The 27,645-nt window shown below is 39.0% G+C and overlaps 2 protein-coding genes and 1 pseudogene across 2 annotated transcripts in view; 1 reads left to right on the top strand and 2 right to left on the bottom strand.

Moving 5' to 3' along the window:
- Positions 1–27,645, bottom strand: part of LOC144648402 (uncharacterized) — a 210,110-nt pseudogene that overhangs the window by 71,063 nt on the left and 111,402 nt on the right.
- Positions 1–27,645, bottom strand: part of LOC144648406 (uncharacterized) — a 167,449-nt gene that overhangs the window by 110,995 nt on the left and 28,809 nt on the right. The window lies entirely within an intron of this gene.
- LOC144652294 (uncharacterized) lies at positions 22,037–23,183 on the top strand. Its single transcript, XM_078512332.1, has one exon. It carries the CDS (start codon positions 22,049–22,051, stop codon positions 23,012–23,014), a length of 966 nt encoding a protein of 321 aa, XP_078368458.1. The 5' UTR covers positions 22,037–22,048; the 3' UTR covers positions 23,015–23,183.

The following is a 27,645-nucleotide window of genomic DNA, read 5'->3' as shown; positions in this document are numbered from 1 at the left end:
AATTTTCTCATAAAACTGGAGTGGTCGCGCCACAGTTTGTTTTCTTTCCCAATGCGATATACTTTTAAATCGGTTTTCTGTTTTCCAACGTGTCCAACGTGGTTTGCGTTCGAATACTTTGGCCCGTAACTTCGAATGCGATCAGCGCTACGGTTCATTGGTTTCGATTTTGTTTGTTCATGGATTTGATTGACATCGGTAGTTCAGATTTCTCCTCTGTTACGGCACTTACACCTTACGGCACTTACCACCTTACGGCACAAACTTCAGCTCTCAATGTGTTTTGCTTGCAGCCATTGCGGCTGCAGCAAAACACAAAAAGTGAAAGATCGGACAAAGATGATTAAAAAAAACTCTTAAAATTCTGACATAAGTTTGTCATAAGTGGAAGGATTTTGTACTTTTATAATAGTCACTCAGATATGTAAAACAATTAAAACCTTCTTGAACTCTTTGCACCATGTATGTCAGGCCATTACATGAAACCTTAATTCAAAGAAACCCAGACTTTCATTGCCTTCCCTTTGATTTACCTTGCCAAAAAATTTTGTTGAGCCATTGCATCAGAAATGCAATGCAGAAAGTGAAGGGAATAGTCTAATGTGCTCAAGTGACTACCCTTTAAGCTATGTTATTATATATTGACTATTACTACTACGCAGGCTAGTAGGGCCTAAAGGGGTTATTTTTGAGAATGCGCTCCCCTCTTATTGCAAGTCTACTCTTGATGATTGGGGCACCCACTTATCAGGAGGTTTCGATCCGCTCCTGTAACTAAACACAACGATACATGTAGCAGAAGGGTAGAAATAAATAGATCATATTGAAATATAAATAAGGTGGCATTCTAGTTAATATCACTTATGTCCAGGATTGAAAGTAAGTATTGTTCAATGAGTACTTCATGTTTGACTGTGTTATTTGACATTTCCATATTACTTCATATATGGCAGATTTTGGTGTGTTTTGGTGAACTTTTATTAATGAGGACACCTTGTGATGCCTGTCATGTGGAACGTGCATCTCATTAGCGTTCAATCCTGGACATATCTACTTAATATAAAAACCAAATTTTCCTTCCTGTACTTATGGTTATCTATTTTACTTTTTAAGGTAAATTACTTGTCAAATATGTACTCAAAGTGTCATGAAAATGTAATCATGGGACTCACTCCAATTGTGGAACGATTTCTTTATGAATGGCACAAGAGAAGCGATAAGACTGTTCCAAAGGGATGTTACCACGCTGTGTTAACAATGGAGGAATACAATGAATTTGATTGCTGGCGGAAGGTCGACATGGAAAGACCAGAAGACGATACAAATATTTCAAGTGGGATAAAGCACTTGAAGTATGGACTAAAGAGACAACAGCAACTGAAATAGATGCAGGGAGTCTCTTCCAGCGATAAGACTGTTCCAAAGGGATGTTACCACGCTGTGTTAACAATGGAGGAATACAATGAATTCGATTGCTGGCGGATGGTCAGACAGGGAAAGACCAGAAGACGATACAAATATTTCAAGTGGGATAAAGCACTTGAAGTATGGACTAAAGAGACGATATGAAACGTGCATCCGTGTGATCAGTAGTCTGCCTCATCACGGTGACCTCACTATCAAGCCAGATCGTTATGTTGATTGCAGAAGACGATACAAATATTTCAAGTGGGATAAAGCACTTGAAGTATGGACTAAAGAGACAACAGCAACTGAAATAGATGCAGGGAGTCTCTTCCAGCGAGATGACAGTGATGGGTGGTTACCTCTGAGCCCTAGAGAACAACATGAATATGAAACTTGGAGGGACTGGAAATGGAGACAGCTGGAAGAGGATGAATGATATTGTAACAAAACACTGACAAACATTACTTTTGATTCATATTAATCATTTTTATTTATGAATACGAGTTACAACGTTCTGTCAAACATGATGTATTTTAAGAAATGTGTTGCATGATAAATTCATCTCTGGTGCCCTAGTGGACAATCTCAATCTCCAAGAAGTATATATTTTCCTTTTTATCAACAGAACTAAGCTTAACCCTTTCACCACCACACGTTTTGACAGAAAAGTGCCCCTAACACTGGCCATTTAGAAAATGGCGATTTCTCAGGAAGGAATGGTGTACAAATTTTTCAAACGAAGCTAGCGTGCACTACAAACATCCTATCTAACTAAAAAATACATCACTGCAAAGATAATTTCACAGCTAACAAATACATAAAAACCGTTATATTTATTTCATTCAAAACATTCACAAAAAAAAAACAGTGAAAATGCTGCACAACTCTTACGACATTATGTAAAGATCGTTTGAGAGCATCCCTGTCACATTCAAGTGAATTTCTTGTTGTTTACGGTCTACAGTTCGCTTAAAATGTTTTACACATCTTCACTAGTAATCGATCGAACTATTTTGAAGATATTTGACTTTAACTCTTGAAATTCACGGTTTAATTTGATCTTGAATATTGACTTCACTTTTGGTTGTTGCTGAAAATGGCGAAAAAAATCGCGCGGCAAGTTTTCTTCTTCGTTTTACAATGCTTTCTTCATCCGTCAGCTCGTGAAAACAGACCGCCATTTTGTTTTCAAAGCATGTGCTTTCATTTGCATAAATAAGTTTTCCAAATATGGAAAGTAGTGCCCAAATTTTTCCCAAAACAAAAGAACAACAAAATCGTTTCCAGGCATTTTGTTTGGCCGGTTTACCGGCCACTGGGGTTCACGGACTTTTACTTTTTGCTGGTTTACCGGCCAGTGGTGGTGAAAGGATTAAGTAAAAAACCGAGCCAAAGCGATTTACATTACAAAACTTTAACTGAACAATACACTAAAAAATACTTTTAGCATTAGAAAATATACAGTCAATTTCTCTTAAACATTTATATAAAAAGGGAAACCAGTTTTGGTCCTGTTACACAGTAAATTAACTTCCTATATGATTCTGAGACAAGCAGCTTAATGCAGAAAGTGAAGGGAATAGTCTACTTGTGCTCAAGTGGCTTCCCTTTAAGCTATGTTATTATATATTAATATACTGACTATTTCAGGAGTGTCCTTTGGACATGTAAAGACCCATTTCTTATTTTGTGTTTTTTTCGAAAGAAATTCTTTGAGCACCCATGCCACTGATAAAAATCCTGTCACAAAGCCTGTATCCCAGTTTCTGGTTACTAGGTGGCCAGAAGTATGTTCCTTATGGTGTAACCATAAGTCACCATGTAAAAAATGGATTTGTTTTATACAATTATATAAATACTAAGTGATTTGTAATGTTTTGTTATTAACAAAGTATAAATAACTTTAACTTATTGTTATCTTTTTCTTAGATTGAGCAAAATATATGTTTCAAACATCAACGCAAAAGAGTGTGACTTTCAAAAATGTTTATGAGGAAATTGATTACCTCTTTCCATTGACTTTGAACTGCATAAATATCCGAAAACTCTGCAATTTAACCTTACTATTATTAATTGACCAAAGTGCAAATTTAAATGATTGAATAACAGACAAGAATTTCAAGTGCTTTTAAGCAAAAGACACAAATTGCTATTTAACATGAATATATAAAAACCTTCAGGGTGAATGAAGTGTCTCGACTCTGCTTCTTGACCGCCATCTTTGTACAGGAACATTCCAACACACAGTCAGACCATATGAAACCTGTAATATACAAACCAGTCACTTAGAATGCTAGGAACAGCTAAGAAGGAAACTGGAATACTTTGGAAAGCAAAATCCACAACATATACACTTGACGCAAGACAAATATGCACAGCTAAATCTGCAGAATCTGATCTGCAAGCGAGTGGTTTGTAGTTCGAAAATTATGGCTGCCGAACAGCAGATACCAAAATGCCTCTAATTTCTCCCGTAGCTGCTTAGGTAGAAAAGAAATTTGTGTAAACGAAGTTAATTTACTCACCTGAAGCTCTCCCTATCGTAAAAAAACTGCCAATGTGTTGCAAATGGCTTCGAAATGGCTGAAAAGTCGCAACAGTCGAAGGTGATGTGACGATGAGTAACCAGGCCTATATTGGCACATGGTACTCTCTTTCTTTGCGAGACCCTGGGAACGAGGTTCCTTCGCAGCGCTCAGCTCCGCGCGCGAGTTAGCCTCCCACGCAGTCGTTCTTAGGGATGGACCATTTTATTTTTGAGGGGGGGGAGGGGGGTTGGGTTATTACCAAAAAAAATTCCTGCACAGCAAAAGTAGAGGAAAAAAAATCATGCACAGCGGGCCAAGGAAAAATAAAAATCGAGCAAGCCTTTCTACTCGTAGGATCCTGTTAGACCAAATAAAAAACTAATCTGTAATTTTTGTCATAATTTTATTTCAACAGACAAAAATGCTGTGTAATTGTTTGTAAAATAATTCAACTCTTTGTGTTTCTTATCATAAATACATCATTTCTATTCATCTCTTGTATTTAAAACATAAATTTGAACCATTTCACTGAATCTGGTATAATATAAAATTAATGTCTTAAAATATCATTTTATATTAAAATATAACTTGTATTAAAATTTAACTTTCAGCTATCTTCAACATATCTGATATCTCATTTAATTAAATAAACAATAACTATTTGAAAATTAGATTATGGCACTTTCACAGGACCAAAAAAAGTGCAAGAGTTGTGTTTCGACATACGCTTTTATCGAAAAGCGGACTTCCAGTGATCATCGCCCATGCCACGCTATGCTTTTTTATATTTTTGTAGTTCAGAATTATGAGGGGGGGGGGCGGGGGTAGTGGGGTTGTTTGGTTTTGTTATATTTTATATAAATGGAGAGGTGGGAACATACCATGTTTTTCTTTCAACAAACTGTATCTCTTAAACTGGGATTTGTGCAACAGAATTGATGCCAAGATAGTAAAGGACAATTATGAATTTGATGTCATCTGCGAAGGAAATGCTCATTTTTGGTGATACAGTCAACTCTTTGTAAGACGGATACCGTCGGGACCGGCTCCAACTGTCCATCTTAGAGAGGTGTCCGCCTTATAGAGAGTCGAGGTAACGTGACACCAGAAATTTTGAGACGATAAAGCTAAACGGCTATTCACAACGAATACACGACTGTTTTTAGTCGCTTACGTTAGCAAAAACTATAAAGTGGAACAACAATAATGTCAGAAATTTGACTTGTTTGTTAATAACAAACGGTAATACTGTAAGTAGAACGCTAAATCTTTGATGCCCTAACAAGTTTTGAAGTATTATTCACTAAAAAATAACTATTTGTGCGTGTCCGTTGGCAGTTTCAAACTGACCGTTGTCCGTCTTAGAGAGGTGTCCGTCTTACAGAGAGTTTTCTTACAGTAAAATGACTGAAAAACGGCAGGGACCATCACCAAGTGTCCGTCTTATGGAGGTGTCCGTCTTATAGAGGTGTCCGTTAAAAGAGAGTTGACTGTACTTTAATAAATATGAGGACTGAAAACTGAAGAAAAAAAATTCGTGCACAACCTTAAGGTGCTACAAAAAATTCTTGCACAGCCCAAAGGAGAAAAAAAAATTCTTAACAAGACAAAATTGCCCAACCCCCCCCCCCCACCCCCTCAAAAATATAACGGTCCATCCCTTAGGGGCGATCGTTCTTAGGGGAGAAGTGAAACACGATTGCCCCTAAGAACGACTGCATGGGAGGCTACGCGCAAGTCCGCGCGTGACTTACCGCCCTGCTTACAATAACGTGTGCTTAGACCTTACTTTGATGAATGCCTTTTTTGAGAAATTTCGTTTAACTAAAAACGGCACTACAAAGCAACTCTAAAACAAGCCTCCTACAGATTCTATTAGAAATGTCAACAAGAAGCTAAAGAAATTTTGTAATCAGAATGGTTGGAGAATAATCTATCATCAGAACACTGCTACTATGGTAAGTGCGGATGAACTGATTCAACTTCAGAATTGCATTGTGCAAGCCTTCGTGTGCAAGCCTTCGCAACTCAAGTTGCGTTACTCAATCCTTATCAGACAACTCAATACGCCATCTAATTACTGAGTGTATTAGGTACATTGCTGACGGAAAAGTAAGAACAAGGAAAAGTTCGAGAGAAAATGGATCAAACTGAAAAGCAAGAAATCAAATTGACATTCCAAGGAAGACAAGAAGCGATGCAGGAAAAGGAGAAAGGAATGTAAGAGGAGAGCGGAGGAACGAGCAGAAAAAGTATAGACCAATTGCAATCCTTGCAAAGTAGCAAAACTGTCATCAGCTGTGGCTCCTCGGAACGCTGGTCAGTTGTTGCGGCAAATACCAACAAGAGCCCACACCATTGTACGAATGGCTGCTAGCAGGAATCCTCGCACAACTTTTCTTACGCAAAATCGTCGATCGGCTGTCTTTCCGAGTAGAAGAGATGTGCATGCTGGAAGCCAAAAGACCAGGTCAGTTACGGTGCCCGAATTGAATCGTGCGCTTCTGTCTTGCCCCAGTGATAAAGACATAGTGCTGGGTGAGGGAACGTACGGAGTTACACACCTAATACACTACAATGGAAGCTCGTGTCTTGTAGCTGTAAGGGAGTTCAAGAGGAGCGACTTGTATTAAGTCAGAAAAGAAACTGGAGTAATTTTGGTGCTTCAAAAAAATCACCATCCGAACTTACCAATTGTTTTTGGCATTTGCGCCAAGGAAATGCCCTATTTAATGATAACCCAGTTTTACGGTAAGGGCAGCAAAAAAATCACCATCCGAACTTACCAATTGTTTTTGGCATTTGCGCCAAGGAAATGCCCTATTTAATGATAACCCAGTTTTACGGTAAGGGCAGTAAGTCGTATTCATTAAGTAAGGCAGTTAAGCGTCAAATAATCGTCTTTGAAAAGCTTGAAATTTTTTTTAAACAAATAGCCGATGCCCTTTAGTTTATTCACGAAGCCGGTTGGCTCCATAATGACATTGAGGAGAACAACGTACTCATGCACGAAGTTAGCCTAGAATGGAAACCTGTTATAATAGATTTCGGAAAGAGCAGGCCGTGGGGAAATCCCAAGTGGTACAATCTAACTGAGAAACAGAAAAGTTTCTATAGATCGAAACATCCGTATCCAGCGTGGTGACCCGATGGTGTAGTGAATATTATGCCTGACTAGTAACAGGGAGACGGGGGTTCGAATCCTGCTCGGGGCATGTTATTTTTCTTTCATTTCAGAGACGTGTGTCGAAAGCTTTCTGTTTCTAAGGCTTTCATGGCTTCATAAAAATTTCTGTTTGTTTATTTGTATTTGTATTTTTGTATATATTTATCTTAAATTTTAATAAGTGGGGACATCCCTAGTATGGTGCCATTGCGCTTTTGGTTGTCTCCTTCTCCACGGCTTTTTCTTTGTTTGTTTTTAGTTATCTTAATTATACATGAGGTATAATTATGGAGTAGATTGTAAAATAGAATAAAGAACAGGCGATGGGGATGTACAATTTTTATGTTTTAAAGACTTGGTGGGGACTTAAACTGTCAACAGACAGCCATGCTTTGGACAGCTAATTGCGGGCCCAAGAGAGGCCCGCAACCCTAATCTTGACAGTGACCAGCGGATTGCGTATAACGCGTGCGCACCACGTTTATAAAGGCTAGCTGCAAAGCGGAAGTTGAAAATTTTGTTCTTCCACCAAGAACGATCAGAATGCGAAAAATGTGTCAATCACAACAGTTTGTTGAAACATCGGAAGTTGAAAATCTGTTATTCAAGAACGATTAGAATGCGAAACATAAGTCAATCTTAACTGTTTGTCACATAAGATCAATGCTTCTGTCACATGGAAGATTGGAACTTCGTTTGGCCGACGTTGTTTAGGCATTGGTTTTGAGAAGATTTACTATGACTGTATCACAGATAAACCATGGCAAAACGAATGATTCCTGATCACATTGATGACATAGCGAGTTCACCGACCAAACAAGATCACATCTCGATTACACCGACCAGGTACACCGCATGCTCGATTAAATCATGCATTCCTTGCGTGACGCGTTACTTGGAATAGTAATTGTCTTTTGTCCAGCAATTTATCGACACTTCTGAGAAATTTTCGCAACCTGTCGGAATAATTTCCGGCGTGAAAATAAGGTGACCTAAGTTATTTGTTCTTCAACATTAAAAAACTATTCGAAAATGTGTTGTTCAAACAAGAAGTTGAGAATTTCTTCGATTAGAATGCGAAGAAAGTGTCAATAACATTCAGTTTGTCAACTAAGATTGACGCTTCTCTCACATGGAGGTGAAGAAAGGTGCATCTAGGGCCGCATTTTCTAACCTGTGGTTACCACTAGTTTTACTTTTATTGGAATGCCGGGTTTAAAGTGGTATGATAACTCGTTAGAAAACTTGTTTCTTTAAAAGTTAGTGGTACAAAGAATGGTAGCCATTTCCGAAATGTAAGGATAAATTTGTCATCCACACATGTACAAAATCATTTTTGAGTTGTGAAAGGTCTTTTTATGAATAAGGCCATTGGATACAATTGGAGGTCCATTATGAGAGAAAGCAAGGTTGCGTGTGATTAAAAGTTCTTACCTAAAAGAAATGAATGTAAAAGAGTTATAATTATTTAATAATTATAACAGTTATAGTAATTTTATGAAACTCCATAATTTAATATTTTAGAAAGAGTAATATTTGAAACTAATGTGTAAATTAAATTCTATTTGTTGCAGGAATCTGACAAAGATGCCCCATTTTTTAATGACAGCCCAGCAGTTGAGGAGGATCCAGCTGCACGTTCTCTGTTACCTCTTGTTCCAACTTCTACTCCAACATAGCCCATGCCGTGCAAAAGACATCAGACAAAGAGTTCAAATGAGGGGACTTATGCAAAAGGTTCTGAACGCATTGCCAGTTAATCCATCCGCAGTGTTAAATCTTGGGGAGTCAATTGCTCTTCCAATTACCAAGTTAACTGGCAAGGGAAGCAGTGTCTTAGTATTTAAAAATATATTAACGTATCAAGAGACAAACTTGTGCTTAAACTTAGAAGTCAAGCAAATTCAGGCCTCTTCTCTTTTCTTGGTGAGTGATTAGACAGGACAAATGCGAATGAATTCCTGCAGGTATTCGTATCTGTGTTAACATGTTACTTCTCCTATACATGACTTAGATCCCTCTGTGACGACATGAAAGAGGCTAGCAATTCAGCGACATGTTTACTCTATCCCTTGCCCCATCACTGCATTGATGGCTTTAGTCACCTTATCATGTTCTGTCGTTGCTCCACAAACAATAAGTCAGAAACTGTTCTTTCATCTTACAACAAAGCTGTTTGCAAGACCAATACTGTAAGATGGTGGCGAAAATAGATTTTTTATAATTTGGTGACACTTCCCCATGGGGCTTTTTACATGAGCAACACAAAACTAAGGACTGATATTTAAAGCATGGGCATACCATGATTTGTTGGCGCTACCTAAATGAGGAGGCCAGTAACAAGAAGAAATAATTCTTGAAGTATCGACCAATTGCAATCCTTGCAATGTAGCAAAACTGTCATCAGCTGTGGCTCCTCGGGACGCTGGTCAGTTGTCACGGCAAATACCAACAAGAGCCCACACCATTGTTTCAATGGCTACTAGCAGGAATCCTCGCACAACTTTTCTTACGCCAAATCGATGTGCATGCTGGAAGCCAAAAGACCAGGTCAGTTACGGTGCCCGAATTGAATCGTGCGCTTCTGTCCTGCTCCGGTGATAAAGACATAGTGCTGGGTGAGGGAACGTACGGAGTTACACACCTAATGCACTACAATGGAAGCTGGTGTCTTGTAGCTGTAAAAGAGTTCAAGAGGAACGACTTGTAAGAAGTCAGAAAAGAAGCTGGAGTTATTTTGGAGCTTCAAAAAATCACCATCCGAACTTACCAATTGTTTTTGGCATTTGCGCCAAGGAAATGCCCTATTTAATGATAACCCAGTTTTACGGTAAGGGCAGTAAGTCGTATTCATTAAGTAAGGCAGTTAAGCGTCAAATAATCGTCTTTGAAAAGCTTGAAATTTTTTTTAAACAAATAGGAGAACAACGTAAAGAGCAGGCCGCGGGGAAATCCCAAGTGGTACAATCTAACTGAGAAACAGAAAAGTTTCTATAGATCGAAACATCCGTATCCAGCGAGGTGACCCAATGGTGTAGTGGATATCACACCTGGCTAGTAACAGGCAGACGTGGGTTCGAATCCTGCTCGGGGCATGTAATTTTTCTTTCATTTCAGAGACGTGTGTCGAAAGCCTTCTGTAATTTATTTACATCTTTCTTTCTGTTTCTAAGGCTTTCATGGCTTCATAAAAATTTCTGTTTGTTTATTTGTATATGTATATATTTATCTTAAATTTTAATAAGTGGGGACATCCCTAGTATGGTGCCATTGCGCTTTCGGTTGTCTCCTTCTCCACGGCTTTTTGTTTGTTTGTTTTTAGTTATCTTAATTATACATGATGTATTTGTATTGTGTGTAGTAGATTGTAAAATAGAAAAAAGAACAGGCGATGGGGGTGTTCAATTTTTGTGTTTTAAAGACTTGGTGGGGACTTAAACTGTCAACAGACAGCCATGCTTTGGACAGCTAATTGCGGGCCCAAGAGAGGCCCGCAACCCTAATCTTGACAGTGACCAGCGGATTGCGTATAACGCGTGCGCACCACGTTTATAAAGGCTAGCTGCAAAGCGGAAGTTGAAAATTTTGTTCTTCCACCAAGAACGATCAGAATGCGAAAAATGTGTCAATCACAACAGTTTGTTGAAACATCGGAAGTTGAAAATCTGTTATTCAAGAACGATTAGAATGCGAAACATAAGTCAATCTTAACTGTTTGTCACATAAGATCAATGCTTCTGTCACATGGAAGATTGGACCTACGTTTGGCCGACGTTGTTTAGGCATTGGTTTTGAGAAGATTTACTATGACTGTATCACAGATAAACCACGGCAAAACGAATGATTTCTGATCACATTGATAACATAGCGAGTTCACCGACCAAACAAGATCACATCTCGATTACACCGACCAGGTACACCGCATGCTCGATTAAATCATGCATTCCTTGCGTGACGCGTTACTTGGAATAGTAATTGTCTTTTGTCCAGCAATTTATCGACACTTCTGAGAAATTTTCGCGACCTGTCGGAATAATTTCCGGCGTGAAAATAAGGTGACCTAAGTTATTTGTTCTTCAACATTAAAAAAGGATTCGAAAATGTGTTGTTCAAACAAGAAGTTGAGAATTTTTTCGATTAGAATGCGAAGAAAGTGTCAATAACATTCAGTTTGTCAACTAAGATTGACGCTTCTCTCACATGGAGGTGAAGAAAGGTGCATCTAGGTCCACATTTTCTAACCTGTGGTTACCACTAGTTTTACTTTTATTGGAATGCCGGGTTTAAAGTGGTAGGATAACTCGTTTGAAAACTTGTTTCTTTATATAAAGTAAGGATAAATTTTTCATCCACACATGTACGAAATCATGTTTGAGTTGTGAAAGGTCTTTTTTTGAATAAGGCCATTGGATACAATTGGAGGTCCATTATGAGAGAAAGCAAGGTTGCGTGTGATTAAAAGTTCTTACCTAAAAGAAATGAATGTAAAAGAGTTATAATTATTTAATAATTATAACAGTTATAGTAATTTTATGAAACTCCATAATTTAATATTTTAGAAAGAGTAATATTTGAAACTAATATGTGTAAATTAAATTCTATTTGTTGCAGGAATCTGACAAAGATGCCCCATTTTTTAATGACAGCCCAGCAGTTGAGGAGGATCCAGCTGCACGTTCTCTGTTACCTCTTGTTCCAAACTTCTACTCCAACATAGCCCATGCCGTGCAAAAGACATCAGACAAAGAGTTCAAATGAGGGGACTTATGCAAAAGGTTCTGAACGCATTGCCAGTTAATCCATCAGCAGTGTTAAATCTTAGGGAGTAAATCAACTTTGTTTAACGAGGGTTGCACATAACAGTCTTTCGACTGACAAACCTGTGTCCCTCGGATTCCCGATCGAATTGGAATTTAGAGGTGTTGGTTTTTGTGGAGGGAGGAAAACCGGAGAACCCGGAGAAAAACCCTCGGAGCAAGGACGAGAACCAACAACAAACTCAACCCACATATGACGCCGGGTCCGGGAATCGAACCCGGGCCACATTGGTGGGAGGCGAGCGCTCTCACCACTGCGCCATCTTCCAAGTATCAAGTTAACTGGCGAGGGAAGCAGTATCTTAGTATTTAAAAATATATTAACGTATCAAGAGACAAACTTGTGCTTAAACTTAGAAGTCAAGCAAATTCAGGCCTCTTCTCTTTTCTTGGTGAGTGATTAGACAGGACAAATGCGAATGAATTCCTGCAGGTATTCGTATCTGTGTTAACATGTTACTTCTCCTATACATGACTTAGATCCCTCTGTGACGACATGAAAGAGGCCAGCAATTCAGCGACATGTTTACTCTATCCCTTGCCCCATCACTGCATTGATGGCTTTAGCCACCTTATCATGTTCTGTCGTTGCTCCACAAACAATGAGTCAGCAACTGTTCTTTCATCTTACAACAAAGCTGTTTGCAAGGCCAATACTGTAAGATGGTGGCGAAAATAGATTTTTTATAATTTGGTGACACTTCCCCATGGGGCTTTTTACATGAGCAACACATAACTAAGGGCTGATATTTAAAGAATGGGCATACCATGATTTGTTGGCGCTACCTAAATGAGGAGGCCAGTAACAAGAAGAAATAATTTTTGAAGTATCGACCAATTGCAATCCTTGCAATGTAGCAAAACTGTCATCAGCTGTGGCTCCTCGGAACGCTGGTCAGTTGTCGCGGCAAATACCAACAAGAGCCCACACCATTGTTTGAATGGTTGCTAGCAGGAATCCTCGCACAACTTTTCTTACGCCAAATCGTCGATCGGCTGTCCTTCCGAGTAGAAGAGATGTGCATGCTGGAAGCCAAAAGACCAGGTCAGTTACGGTGCCCGAATTGAATTGTGCGCTTCTGTCCTGCTCCGGTGATAAAGACATAGTGCTGGGTGAGGGAACGTACAGAGTTACACACCTAATGCACTACAATGGAAGCTCGTGTCTTGTAGCTGTAAGGGAGTTCAAGAGGAACGACTTGTATGAAGTCAGAAAAGAAACTGGAGTAATTTTGGTGCTTCAAAAAAATCACCATCCGAACTTACCAATTGTTTTGGGCATTTGCGCCAAGGAAATGCCCTATTTAATGATAACCCAGTTTTATGGTAAGGGCAGTAAGTCGTATTCATGAAGTAAGGCAGTTAAGCATCAAATAATCGTCTTTGAAAAGCTTGAAAAAATTTTTAAACAAATAGCAGATGCCCTTCAGTTTATTCACGAAGCCGGTTGGCTCCATAATGAAATTGAGGAGAACAATGTACTCATGCACGAAGTTAGCCTAGAATGGAAACCTGTTATAATAGATTTCAGAAAGAGCAGGCCGCGGGGAAATCCCAAGTGATACAATCTAACTGAGAAACAGAAAAGTTTCTATAGATCGAAACATCCGTATCCAGCGAGGTGACCCAATGGTGTAGTGGATATCACACCTGGCTAGTAACAGGGAGACGTGGGTTCGAATCCTGCTCGGGGCATGTAATTTTTCTTTCATTTCAGAGACGTGTGTCGAAAGCCTTCTGTAATTTATTTACATCTTTCTTTCTGTTTCTAAGGCTTTCATGGCTTCATAAAAATTTCTGTTTGTTTATTTGTATATGTATATATCTCAGAGAATTCGCAGAAACCTGGCTGCCAGGTTTTCGCTTGAACTCGGGCGCAGCCCGAGTTCAAGCCTAGCCAGCAACCTTAACTTGAGGGGGCTTGACGTCAACCGTGGTATGGGGACCTTGCCCAGGCCTTGGGCTTTCTGCTGGTGTCCAGCTGGGGGGTAGCCGTCAAAAGCTGGGGGGAGGGGAGGGTGTCACTTTTGACCGCTGGGCCTAGCTTGCTTCATGCCCCTTTGAGAAATTTTGTGTGAACTTGGAATGCACCTGTGTAGTCTGTGAATATTTTGAATGACACCGGTGCAGGCTTCCCTGTGTAGAAGGCACCCGGCCGGTGTTGCAGCTGCCAGCTGGGCTCCTGGGGTGACAACCTCCTAGCCTGGGGGGAGGCCTGGGGAATTTTACTAGCCCCGGGCTGTTTTGGACCTTGGGCGCCAGGTTCTTGGAAAATCGAACAGATATTGGGGGCCCAGAAGCTACCGACTGGTGCCCCCAACTCCCGGGTTGCACTTTGGCTGCATGTCTGGGCCCCCGGCTAGTGGATTTGGCTTCCCGGAGCGTTTCTGGGCCTGATAATTATTGGGGGCCCAGAAGCTACCGACTGGTGCCCCCAACTCCCGGGTTGCACTTTGGCTGCATGTCTGGGCCCCTGGCTAGTGGATTTGGCTTCCCGGAGCGTTTCTGGGCCTGATAATGGGGCCCAGAAGCTACCGACTGGTGCCCCCAACTCCCGGGTTGCACTTTGGCTGCATGTCTGGGCCCCCGGCTAGTGGATTTGGCTTCCCGGAGCGTTTCTGGGCCTGATAATTATTGGGGGCCCAAAAGCTACCGACTGGTGCCCCCAACTCCCGGGTTGCACTTTGGCTGCATGTCTGGGCCCCCGGCTAGTGGATTTGGCTTCCCGGAGCGTTTCTGGGCCTGATATTTTGAGGGCCAACCAGCAAATGAAGGATGGTGTGTTGACATGCCCAGGGTCGTGGCTTTCCGTTTGTGGGTAGCATCTTTAACTTTTAAACTGTAATGAAATATCAGTTCTATCATCAGTGTTTTAAACAAAACGTAAGCCTGCTAATTTTAACACGTCCTTTTTATTTCGGGCAATAACTTTCCACTTCAGCTCATTTCTATGATTTACAAGGTTATTATAATAGCCCATGTAATGGGTTTATATGTAGGGGATAACGAATGCTGAGGATATTTATTGTTTAAGACTATTCATGTTTAGGGTTTTGCATCTCATCTTTACACTCTCACTTGATCACCTAAGACAAAAAGCTCTTCATGCTTTCTTTAGTCTAAGACGGCACACGGATTTCAATAAACTAAAACCTGTAATAGCATGTAAAGCTCTTTTCTCAAAGATCTAACCAACCTTAACCTACAACAGTGAAGTTTGGGGTGCCTTTGTGAAAACTGACTTGTAGTTTTGTACACGATACTTAGAAGTACATAACAAGGTATCCAATATTGCATGCAGAGCTGTACTTGGTAAATTCCTTCTGAATATTTATATAAATAAGAACGTTCTAAGTTATCTAAAATACCTACACCAAAAGGATAAAAAACTCTATAGTTAGACAAGCCTTAAAATAACGATTGATCTTTACAATAACGGAAAGATCAAGAAAGATCTAGAATTTTATGAATTTAGCTATAGTTCATTAAATAATTGCAACATTAAACAATACATCTTGATATTATGAAACAAACGTATATTTCACATTGGAACTAAACCCTACTAAATTTGCAAAAACTTAGTTTTTGCAATGATGAGTACTTTAATCGGTGTTTGACTTTGGCCTTATAATGCAACTGGAGTGATAAGGCTTCTAGGTTACGTATCTCCAAAAAGGATGCAGACTTATCCTATTTTACAAAACGTTAAGCAATGGTCAATAACAACCTAACTGTTTGTACATGTAAATTCAGTTGAGGCTTAATTACTCATTATAAAAAGGTATCTTGGAATGAACGTTGATTTGTTTGTCTCACGATAGAATCGCTTTGATATGTTGATCGTGACCTTTTGACTGCAATACTGCTAGTCTTTCGACTAGCAGTCGTTCATTCCTATCATACACCAGTATGAACAATATTCACTTCATTTATAACAAAGAGGGGGTCTAATTGGCAAATTTTAGCCTAGAAGTTAAATATTTAGTTCTTACTCGCGGTTTGTTTTTTAATGTACGAGACATCTTTTTCTTGTTAAGTTCAACACACTTTTAAATTGATGAGATACGTCAGTTTACTCAGGCTAGCTGGGCCGTAACCAGATTTTTGACATAGACGGGGCAAAATTTGTGATTGTGAAAGGCGTGAGCCGCTTGAGGGATCTGGGGACATGGTCCCCAGACAATTTTGACATCCATTTTGACATAGTGCATTTTCATTAAAAAATCTCGTTGAACTAGGAATTATTTTACCAACCACGTATTTTGTTTTGTATTTTTCGGGTAAAAATCTAGACGAGTCAAGTACCTCGTATTGACTCTTACTAGCTACGACCCTGGCTAGTTTATCATCGCAGTTTGCTTGTTATTTTTTAGCTACGATGACCAAAGAAGAGGAGTATTAACTATAATGATGCTGAGTGACAATTCTATGCAATAGTAGGAGGAAGACATTGAAAGGGGGTGCTAAGCACACACCGCATTAGTGCAAAAACAAAAATCTGCAATTAATGCCACACAACCCAAAAATGATTGGCAAATACTACAATTTCAAAATATAAAAAAGAAATGGCGGAATTGTTAAAGTGAAAGCAAAAAGCGAGGTGAAATCAAGCGATGGTAGCATGAGAACAATGACACGACTGGTTAAAACAGTCAAATTGTAGATAAAAGTGTTTAACAAAATAAGGTTGTTTCAGCTTGCCTCTGAAACAACCAAAACGGGTAAAAATGGTTCAAAAACATGTGAAGCATAAGTTTCTATACCGGTTATTTTGACCAAAACGATAAGAAAACGTATACCACATGTAAAAGAATACCGCATGCCCAATACCGCTATTACCGAAATAACACATGAAAAATTGTCCAATACCGAAAACCCCAATGTCTCCCTCTCGTAGCAGCTGATCTTACTAAAGAAGGGTTTGGCTGTTTGCATGAAATTGCCAGTCAGCGTCATTATAGTTCCATAGAAGCTCGGTAGTTTCAGCTATATCGTGGGTGGCCACAAAGAAGACTCTTGGGTTGCTTGAATGTCTCGTGTCTACCATAAAGGGCTTTACATTTGAGTTATCCCTTGAATGGTTCAGTGTTGCCCCCCAGGTCAAAATACCATCTGAGCTACCTCTATAAGGATCAATCCTAAATAACAAAAAGATAAGATTGCATTAAGATTGATTTTTTTTATATCTTGTAACAGAATTTTGTCCGGTTCCAAGAAGGATTGAGCGGTTCAGCAGCAGCTTATCTATAATTTGAAAACCACAAGATACCTGGAAGATGTACAGCATTTTTGCATGTTTAAATAAAATTTAGCAATTGATTTCAAACAAAATACGATAGATTAACCGATTTAGCCATTAATTAGAAAGCCGTCTTTTTTCTTTATACGTTGTGGTCTTGCATGAAAGATGATGTATTCAAAGACGGTATAAATGGGAATTTTACTAAATTCTTGGCAAGTTGCCACTTTGTTTCGTACGGTATGGGTTTTAATGTCATCCTAGGGGGAGGGAGGGGGAACCAAAAAAGTTTTGTAATGGGAGGCTCCGCCCCGAGCTCTTACCCCTTACCCTTTGATATACCATTTTGACAGAAATTGCACCTCTTTCGTATACTTTTTAATGAAAAAGGGTACCCCTTTCATATACCTGAAAAACATGGTATAGACTTATAACACGACGTTTGCTTGTCATTTTCATATATTGCTTAAAAATTGAAATAATACAGCCATAAATTTCATCTGTTCAAAATATTTAATTAAATAAAGGGCCTTTGAAAAACCTTAATGACAAATATCCATACCGTTTTATACCTTAGCTTGCGAAATCCCTACCCTTTTATATACCGAGCCTCCCCGTATAGGCAATTATAGGGATTACCTTCCCCCCGCCCCCTGGGAATGTCATGTAGGAATACAACTGCTCATATTTAATACTCAACTATTAAAACTTGCGATTTAATTACTCACGCAATCTGACGTCCTCCAGCGTCTAACACCATTAAGGTGCATGGTTTCCCTTCGTTTTCATAGATTTTCTCACGTTGTGTGGCCTCTTGAAGGGAAATAACTTCCCCTTCATATTCGCAGATCACTTCCCCTTTGCGAATATCTCTGGAGGCGAAGGCACAATTGCCCGCCCCACGAGGATCACTTTTTACATTTTGAATCTACGTAAGAAAATAAATAACATCAAGATGGAATCCGAAGGACTTCGAGTAGTAATAGAAAAATTATTTACATCTTATCAAAAAATCGTTACTAACAACGCCAAAGATCAAAAAGCAATTTTAAAGTTCCACTTAATCGCTTAAAAGACGTCAGTTTGACTATAACTTGTATAGTCAAAGGATTTATTACTAGGACTCGAATTTCGTGCAACTTTAATAAATATTACTCGACTTCCTAATGGACCCGTCTTAAACCTTTTTGAGTAAATGTGTAACAGAGTGATTCTATTTAAAACGTAAAATAGTGCTCGTTAGTCTATTTGGAGACTATTTAATAGGATTAATTTATGAGCACGGAGTGTTCATGGGGCGATAACTTGTGAGCGAACAATTTAATTGTTTTAGTAAAATTCTAACTCGTTAACTCTATCTCTGTGCATATGAACTGGCAATAAACTTCACATATATTAACGAAATCTTGCGCGCGGACTGACTTGTGATTTGAAACTTTTAGTGTTCTGAGCGGTTCCAATTCTGGTTAAGTCTGTGACATAGTCCCTTTAAATCGAAACTGAAGAAAGCACGTGGAATATATACCAACTGTTGAGAATAAATTTAACGACTACTTACCTTAATTGGCGGGTGTGGCTTCTGATTCAGGGACATGTAATAATTGATTCTCTCAAGCATTACACGTCCTCCAAATTCAACCTGTGGCTGCCTTCGGGGACGATGCATCTTTAAGCCAGTATACCCTCGGGTTTTGCCCGCTTTAATAGTTGAGTAAACGGGCCAATTATTTTGCTTGGCATACTCCAGAACTTGTTTCTTAAATTGCTGTAGAAAGAGAAAAGTTGAAAAGTGTGAAATGAGTTTACTGGTATTGATTGGCTGTTGTTGATTAGCTGTGGCATCCGCTACGTCACAGCCGGATCCGGTTTTTGTCCTACGAGGTCATGAAGAACAAGCCAAAATCTAGTTGCACCATGAGTAGATGCAGGATCGTCTGTACTGTCTAGTTATGCACTTTAACCACTCGTCGGACGCAACGAACGCGAATATTTCTCCCCCACCCCTCTCCCAGGCCAGTTTAATTTATCAGCCCACCCCTCAACATTGTACCACATGGCAAATGTGATCTTTTCCCGTTCACTTTACTTCAGGAAAGTATTAAAAACAAAAAAAATAAGTTTAGACGTACTGCGTTTCTAAACTGAAAGTCAAATAATAAGTTGGGAAACAGAACAAGGCCATACTAAAAGAAAATATGTTAGGTAGATATTCTAAACTGATAAGCAAAATTCCAATAAATGCCCAGACTTACAATTTTGTAGCTCTTTACAGAAAACTATTTTCATTAGAAGCCAAGACAGCCAGACAACAGTTGAACCACTAGTGCGTGTGTTAAGGCACACAGATACAGTTTTGGTATCTTTTGTTGTTAGGGTTTTAATTCCAATGCAAAACCATTTCTGATAACTTTACTGCATAACTTCATCATGTACTAGGTAGAATACTATAAAAAGGGTGCTGCGGAATACAATTTATTTATCGGCAGTGCATTTGCTCGAATAATATACGAACGAGTAAAGTTTACAAAACAACACTGCACAGCGAAAAAGTTACGCCAAAAAGCCAGTTGAGAAATTGCCCAGATTGATGTGTCAAAAACATTATCATAGAGATATTTGTTTTTAACTTGCCTTAAAAAATGCTCTTTTCTTCATTAGGTACTGCGTCTGCCCTTGCAAGCTGTCTTCGTCTGTCCATATGGCGACGGCCGCACAATATGAGCTGTAAAAGTCCTCAGTTGCAATGAAGTCCTCTCTGTCTCCCTTGCTTAGAGAAAGAGTAATAAATCTTTTAAGAAACGGGCATTTTGCTGCCCGTCTTTTCTTCAACATGACCTGTCGTACGTTTGCAAACATAATTTGGACGTCAGCACACTCAATGCGAACTTAGAATGACTGCTGGTTGAAGTGTTTTCGCGGTAATATACTCGTGCACATAAAGCATGGGAATTTTGCGCTTGTGACCTGGGCGAAAATCTTTCCCACGGTACACAATAGACATGCATTTAATCGCTAAAATTAAAAAGCAGTTTTATATTTTGTGGGACAATTTAGATATGAGCAAACGAATTTATCCAACCAAAGAAGAAATTTAAAACTATCGATTAAAAAACTCATAAAACACAGACATTTTCTGAGAAAATATTGAATGAACTTGCATTTTGTTGGCTTTGTAGAATTTTATTCTCGGCATACACACCAGCCACCTGCACGAGCGTTGCACTATGGAACGGTTGAGTTGAATGCCGTCGAAATGATACAACGGCTTTCCTGAATTCTGATGGGCTATAAAAGGAAATATCGAACATAAAAAAAAATAAATTGGCACAAAAGGATGAAATGTTTGGACCACTCCGTACCATGTAACGGGGGGGGGGGGGGGGCGCACATGTAACATTGCTTTTGGTTGCAGCCTGGCCGTTTTGGCTTTAAACAAAGCATTCCTCACAAAGATAAAGTGACGGAAATGAAAATACCTGATTTTGTTTCAACTAAAAACATATTTAATTGTATTGTATTTACAAATCTTCAACTCAAAACTATATTCTTTTCAAAATCTCAGCCTCAGGTTTATTCTTAAAATATTCTTAAAAATTCGCCAATTTCAGCCTCGATATTCTTATAAACTATAGATTCTTATAAAAAAAAAAAGAGTGTACATGTTTTGGTTGACGTTACAGATTGAATGCACTTGCTTTTTTTCCAAGTATGCGCTGAGTGACAAGTACTTGAGATTCGTTAGACAAGAAGCCTACGTTTTTAGTGCTCCAACTGAAACAAAACTTGGCTTGAGGCCTACTACTGTACTGAAGAACTGTCTTCAAATAACTGACTTTTGGGCTACCCGTAATTATAGATAATTAACGACACAAACTATCTACACGAATTTCAAAAAAAATTCGCGTGTATTTTAATGCACCATAATTCACGTTGTTTATTTAAATCATACTACTTTACTGCATAGTTATTTAAGTCACGTTTATTTCCCGCGCAAATTCAACTTAGTTTTCAAATGCGCGAGAGTCAAAACAATAAAAAACTGTAGCTTTCGCCGGGGGTCTGGATCCTGTCCGTTAGTGTCCACAATCAGCGGGGTGTTCGCAAGGCGAGAGTTGAATGTATATGCAAAATATTCCCGATAAAAGGCTTTCGTTTCTTAACCGAGCAGAATGTATGATAAGGCCATTTAAAATTAAGTAAATATGAAAGTTTAAGACAAAATCGACGACACTTTTCGTTAATTCTGTTTTAAGGAAACTGCATACTAAAGACGCACTACATATTTGAATGGAGATTTTGATTTTTCTCCTGCAGAACTCAGTGTATGATCAGTTATCATATTTCAAGCGCAAACAGACAATTAAAAACCATCCTTCCTCCGATGAGGCATCTAACTGATCTAACGCTAACGTGTTCTGCCTGTTCACCTCTTGTTTATCTTTTGATAGTTATTAGTGGAACCCGGCAAATGCGGACACGTATCCTTGCTTTTGTTGTTTTATGCAAAGCGTTCTCCCAGAATATACTGTATCACAAATTCAGGTTTTATTGATAAAAAAAAAACTTAAATGTACAATTTTTAAAAGCATCAGAACGATTTTTTTATGCAAATACAGGAATGTATATGTCGTGAATGAATGTAGACGGTTCTCGAATGAGTTAGTACGTGTGAATTAACCGCGCGCTGCGGGGAATTTCCTAGAAGCTTCTCTCGTGATAAAAAAAGCAATTAACTGTTCAAGTACGTAATACCTTTCTAAACATTTCTGTCACTAGAGGCAGTCGAAACATCTCGAATTTTCTGGCGAGACCCAATCAGGGTACCCAATAAACGCTATAAATGTGGAAGGGTATTTTCTAAATTCAGTAAACGGTTGAAGCACATGCAAATATGCTTCCAAAGACGATTGTTTTACAGATGGATTTTGACAAGACCCTTTGGTCTCCGAAGGTTACTTCCCAAGACTGGTACTACAAATACAAACTCAAAACTCATCAGATGGGCATCTACTGCGCAAACGATGATATTATTCATTGTTTTCTTTACAACGAGACAACTGGTACAATAGGACCAAACGAGGTAATATCTCTCTTGGATTATTTGCTGCTCCAACTTGAAAACAAGCTTGGAAAACATGATCACGTTATCATATGGTGTGACAATTGCCCTGGGCAGTTTAAGGAATGCTACTTGTTCTTCTTTTTGGATTTTCTGGTAAAGAAAGGCCGATTCGTGAGAGCTGATTTAAAATTTTTGCTTGAGGGTCACACATACTCCGTCTGTGACAGACGATTTGGTACCATACAAAAGTTGTTCAAGAACCAAGAAATTGTTGACGTTCCAAGGACATGGGTGAAAATTTTGGAAAACGGTAACTTGTCGAATGTCACAGCACACTGGGTCACGCTAGAAATGATAAAAGACTATAAGACATTTCTCCGTCTACACTACGTTAGAAGAAATGAAGATTTAGAGAAACAGAAGTTTCGAGTCCAACGCATCGCCTGGCTCAATTTCGGATATGGAGAAGTTGCCAATGAAGATGGCCAGCTTGAATTGCTTCATCACCCCGAATGTGTGTTCGTAAGAACAGAGATGGACGCTAAACAAACACCAATGAAAGTTTCCTTTGTAAAGATGAGACAATGTCATGAATTAAGACCCGAATTTCTTGAAGTTGTACACAATAATAGGATCCCAATACCTTCCAATGTTAAACGAAATTGCGTTGACCTTGCAGAAAAATACTTATCTGAAAGAGCGGTTACCTTTTATCACTCATTACCATCAGTTAATACTGAAAAGAAAGGTGAAGGCAGTGAGCGCCCTAGTGATAGTGACTCTGACTCGGAGTAGAAATAGGTGATGTATTGTTTTAAACCGGATTCCAATCGAATGAATTAAATGCAGAAAGCTTCTTACATTTTTCAGGTTATGCTAACAGGGGCGATAGAAACCGAGAGTTGACTGTATACACAACTTTATTTTACACAAGGAATAAAGCAGGTTTTTAAACAGAAAAAAAGTTTTCTCGTTTCTACTGTAACTTTTACTCTGACTCATTCACTTATACTTTAGGTAGTGTTAAATAAATGAGCAGCAGTGTTTTATCAAGTTTAAAACACGAGGCGCAGCCGAGTGTTTTAGACTTGATAAAACACGAACTGTGAGTTTATTGAACGGCTTAAAAATCTTCTGATGTAGATCAACTCATTCTTGCACTAATTTTAGATTTGGGGTTATTTTGGCCTAGAAAATTGGACGTAAAGTTTAGCCGTGTCTTTATCAGATATAAAGACACTTATTAAACATTACAGTTGAATCCCGATAACTCGAACCCTCAGCAACTCGAACTCCGCTAACTCGAACCTTTTTCGATTCCCCTTCAGGCCATTTTCTTACTAATTTTACCGTCGATAACTCGAACTCCCGATATCTTGAACCTTTTTCGATTTCCCTTGAAGGTTCGAGTTATCGGGATTCGACTGTAATTTCTTTAGTGTTTTCACTCGGGCCACAGAAAAGTGTCCGTTGTCTGCAGTAAGCGGGGTTCTTCTTTACCTATAATATCAGTATGGGCGTGGTAGCGAAACGTTTTCCTTCGTTTCGTATAGTTCCACTGACTAATCATTGTGGGCGTAGAAGCAAGACTTCCCGCTTCTAGTCCGATGCTACCTAAGCATTAAAAGCGGAACGTTTTGCTTCCGCGCGCACATTAAAAGAACGAGCGACACACAGTTCCAAAATATCATTATCAGTTTAAAGGAATGTTTTCGCATATTATGCTAAATAGTGTTTTTCCGTCACCGAGCACTGATGTGAATCTATGTTCTTCTTATAATCACGCAGACGGCGTCCCGTACACATTTTATTTTAGTATAGACCGTACAGTCTAAACACTGCAAAAATAGTTACTTTAGTTCTCGGGTTTGTTAAAAGTCTAGAACTTTTCAACATTTTGCTTTCGCCAGTACCATTATCAGTAATACGTAAATGGGACAATTTCGCGAATCATCATTCGCGAAGATGATTGAAACATTTCTATTCAAACTAAATCAGTAATGACAACACATTTTCTTACAATCATTAGCTAACAAGACTTGATATGTATAGAACAATTAAACATTTCCTACATTGCAACTAAGTTTATTGTAATAATTTAGTAATGGAAATAACGCGGCATTATACGTTGATTAAATCACAGTTTCTTTGCAAGAACAAGCATGTCGTATTTTAGGGATGCGAATCTCACTTCACTTTCTTTTAAGTGAGCTTCTAATTCTTGTTTCTTTTGCCTCATTTCATGCGCTCGTCTTGAGTTACCGCTTTTAACTTCGGAACTGATCTGTTTGATTGTGTTTTAAGTTTGGTCACAGAACTGACAAGTGTCCATCCGAGCTTTTCGAAAGCTTAATATGTCTCGCAAGTCCTGGCAATATATACTACGGAATGCTGAGAAACTAATGACGGCGCCGGTATTCCTTCTCTTTGAGCGGTTTGTTTTAAAATTTGGATGTCTCGCACAAAACTCTCTCCACATGCCTTTCATAGTAACATTACAATTAAAGTATTTTTTGTTTGTTACCGCACGTCTGTAATGCGACGGAGACGCTTCGTACGAACATATAAAATCAATCACAGTCTGGCGTGCTTCTGGTAAAAGTTTTGTTGTTTCATGTTCATGTTTCCCTCTCATGTCTTGCTGAATTGAAACTCCATCGGCAGCTATTTTCTTGAGAAGAACTTCTATTTTGGCCTTGGATATACCATAACATTTAATAAACGCGCCTCGGCAGACCGTTCCCAAAGTTGGTATTTTGTAGGTAATTCTCCGTAAACCACTCGGACAAACTTTGACTTCCATTAGTCTTGCGAGGATATAGTTTTGTTCGTTGTAATTTTTTTGGTAGAAACTTTGTCTCAACTCATGTATGAATAAACGCAGTGCTCGAGATTCATGTTTTATGAGACAGCCTTGGTCACAAGAGCAAACAAGAGACATCCTTCCAATGTCTTTATGAGGTCTGTTTCCTCTTGCTGTTACTGTTTTCTGTTTCCTGACGTAAATCTTCTTTAGTTTAGGATTTTTTTTCCTACGTCCTCTTTCTACGGAGCTTGCGGTTGGAGCACTGCCACTAAAACCCCACGGATTGTTAAAGTCAAATTGATACATCAACTTGTTTACGTCTAGCGCACCAGACGCGTTTGGAACGGAGGCGCAATTATCACCTGAAATCGAACGTCGTGTGGAAGCCATTACGTTTTAAGTCATTCGTTAGTTGAAAACTGTTTTCTGAACTAAAAAGCGTGGCCTAATATAACAATTGAGAAAAACTCCGGTTTATTCTCGAACCTTCATTTTACGTGAAAATTTCACACTCAGCACGCTACCGTCGTTTCTTCTGGAAAAGTCACGCCTCTCTCTTTGCTTCATATGGCCTGTTGCGAAATTGATGACAGCGAGATTTGTTTGTCTCTGGTGAGCCTGGAAGGGTGGGGCAGTTCAGATATTTCTTCATTGCCTTGTTGGCGGTCTTGATGTCACGCGAGGCAATTTTTTTGTGGCGAAGCTGCGAAATCCTAAAAAAGATTGCAATAAATGTTTCCTTTATAACACTGAATTTCTAGCGTACGGACTTCTTAGGTGACTGTAAATAAAATCTCGGGCATGTGAAATTTTGGGTCGATAAACCTTGACGTTAAATACTACGGACTATAAGGGTCCCGAAGGTTTCCGTTATAGAGGAAGTTTGTCTGTTGTCTCCTTCACAGCCGTTGTTTGCGTCTTTTGAGGATAAAAAATGCTACCAAACTGATGGCGTTTGAGTATTGGACTTTTATAGTTCTTTTGAAGGGAACTGAAGGACTTGAAGTAAGGGCCATGGGGATTGTGTGACCTACATCTGTCACTTTTTGTGACACCTACTAGGTTAATTTACGAACCTCTTGCCTTGACAACAGCCAGTCAAGGAAACGTCTCTAACACGGGATTTTTTTTTAAAATGCACTTTCTAATATCATGATATCAATTACCAAAACACTTTTAGGTCTAGAAAAGTCTGAATGTATTTATCGACTATTCCGTAAAAACGGTGTACCTTAATTCAATCAATTGCCCCCGACATTGCTACGGGGTGTTTAAGTTTCGGAAAAAATTCTGAAAAGTATTTTCTTCGACAACTACAGATTTTGTTTATAACATTGCCGCACTGCCAAATTCAGTACACGTAACAAGCCTGCATAATTGTGTCAGCTCGTGACGTAATCAACTAGTGAAAATCACTGAAGCTCGCACGCTGTATTTGGTATTGAAGGTTAATTCAGAAAGCGATGGAGGTTTATCAATGTCTTTGGTTTATGGAAAGTGAACTTTTTCAATCTTTAGTCAAGGATACGAGCTCCAGGTAAGTCGTTTCTTATCACAAGACGGAGAGCGAAGGAGAAAATTTATAATTCGATTTCGCCGCCAATATATCTTGCTCGTGTGATTTCTATTACAACTAATGCGCTAGTCTCGGAGTACAAAAAGCATATTTTTCACGGCTCTAACGTGGAAGAAACGGCCAACCATGAATTATAACAGTCTGTTGAAATTACAAATAGCTACGAAACAAAAGTTTTCGCATTTTAGCCTCACACGAAATTGTAAATGGCTCTGCATGTTGTGATTTCTATAACCGCTCGAAGAAAAATTCGGATGATTCATTCAACCACCGTCAGTCGAAAGAAAACCTTTTCTGCTTTCGGCACGATCCTTCTAGCGGGGTATTAAGATGGTCACCTGAATTACCTTCAGTCTCGGCAATTTTTGGCCTATTCTTGAAAGCTCCCGGCTTTAAAAACAACATCTTAAAATCTGGTATTTCATATATCGGTATTCATATAAGACTTAAAGCTAGGAGAAGTTAAAAACGGCTTGATCATGTTCGGTAAATAATGAACAATGACGAGTTTCTCGTATTTTTAATCTTTCGATGTATTCGTCAGTCTTCGAAATGAAGGGTCGTGTAAGATTAAGAAGTCTTGTGATTCTCCGACTCTGATTGTTTGACACAATTCACGGAATTCTCGCTCGGTCTCTGATCTTATTTTAAGAAGCTAGCTATAGGCGTACCGTCTTGCAGTTTCTTGCATATTCTCGCATCAACCATTCTATATCCCTCCTTTTACAATGTCCACGATTGAATTCGGCCCAGAAAAATATTAAAAACTAAGCATGGAACGAAACTCTTTGACTCTTAAAATCCTAAACGAATCTGGTGTCTGTTTTGTTTATTTTTCTACGCCCGCTTCGATCGCGGGCAGTGCAAATTTAATTAAGCGAAAACAAACCTCTCAGAAAATGGACACGACATTTGCTCTTTCTCTCAGTTTTTTTTTCCTGCGCTCTGCCCAAAGAAATAAACTCATTCCTATTTGACATAATCTGCACCAAGCGTATATATTTTCCGAAAAGTTCTGACCATTTTCTGAAGATTTCTGAAGAA

Source organism: Oculina patagonica, chromosome 4 (assembly GCF_052425735.1).
Source record: "Oculina patagonica isolate OP01 chromosome 4, crgOcupat, whole genome shotgun sequence".
Taxonomy (NCBI): domain Eukaryota; kingdom Metazoa; phylum Cnidaria; class Anthozoa; order Scleractinia; family Oculinidae; genus Oculina; species Oculina patagonica.
Note: the sequence above shows the minus strand (reverse complement) of the source record. Positions and strands in the feature narration are given on the sequence as shown.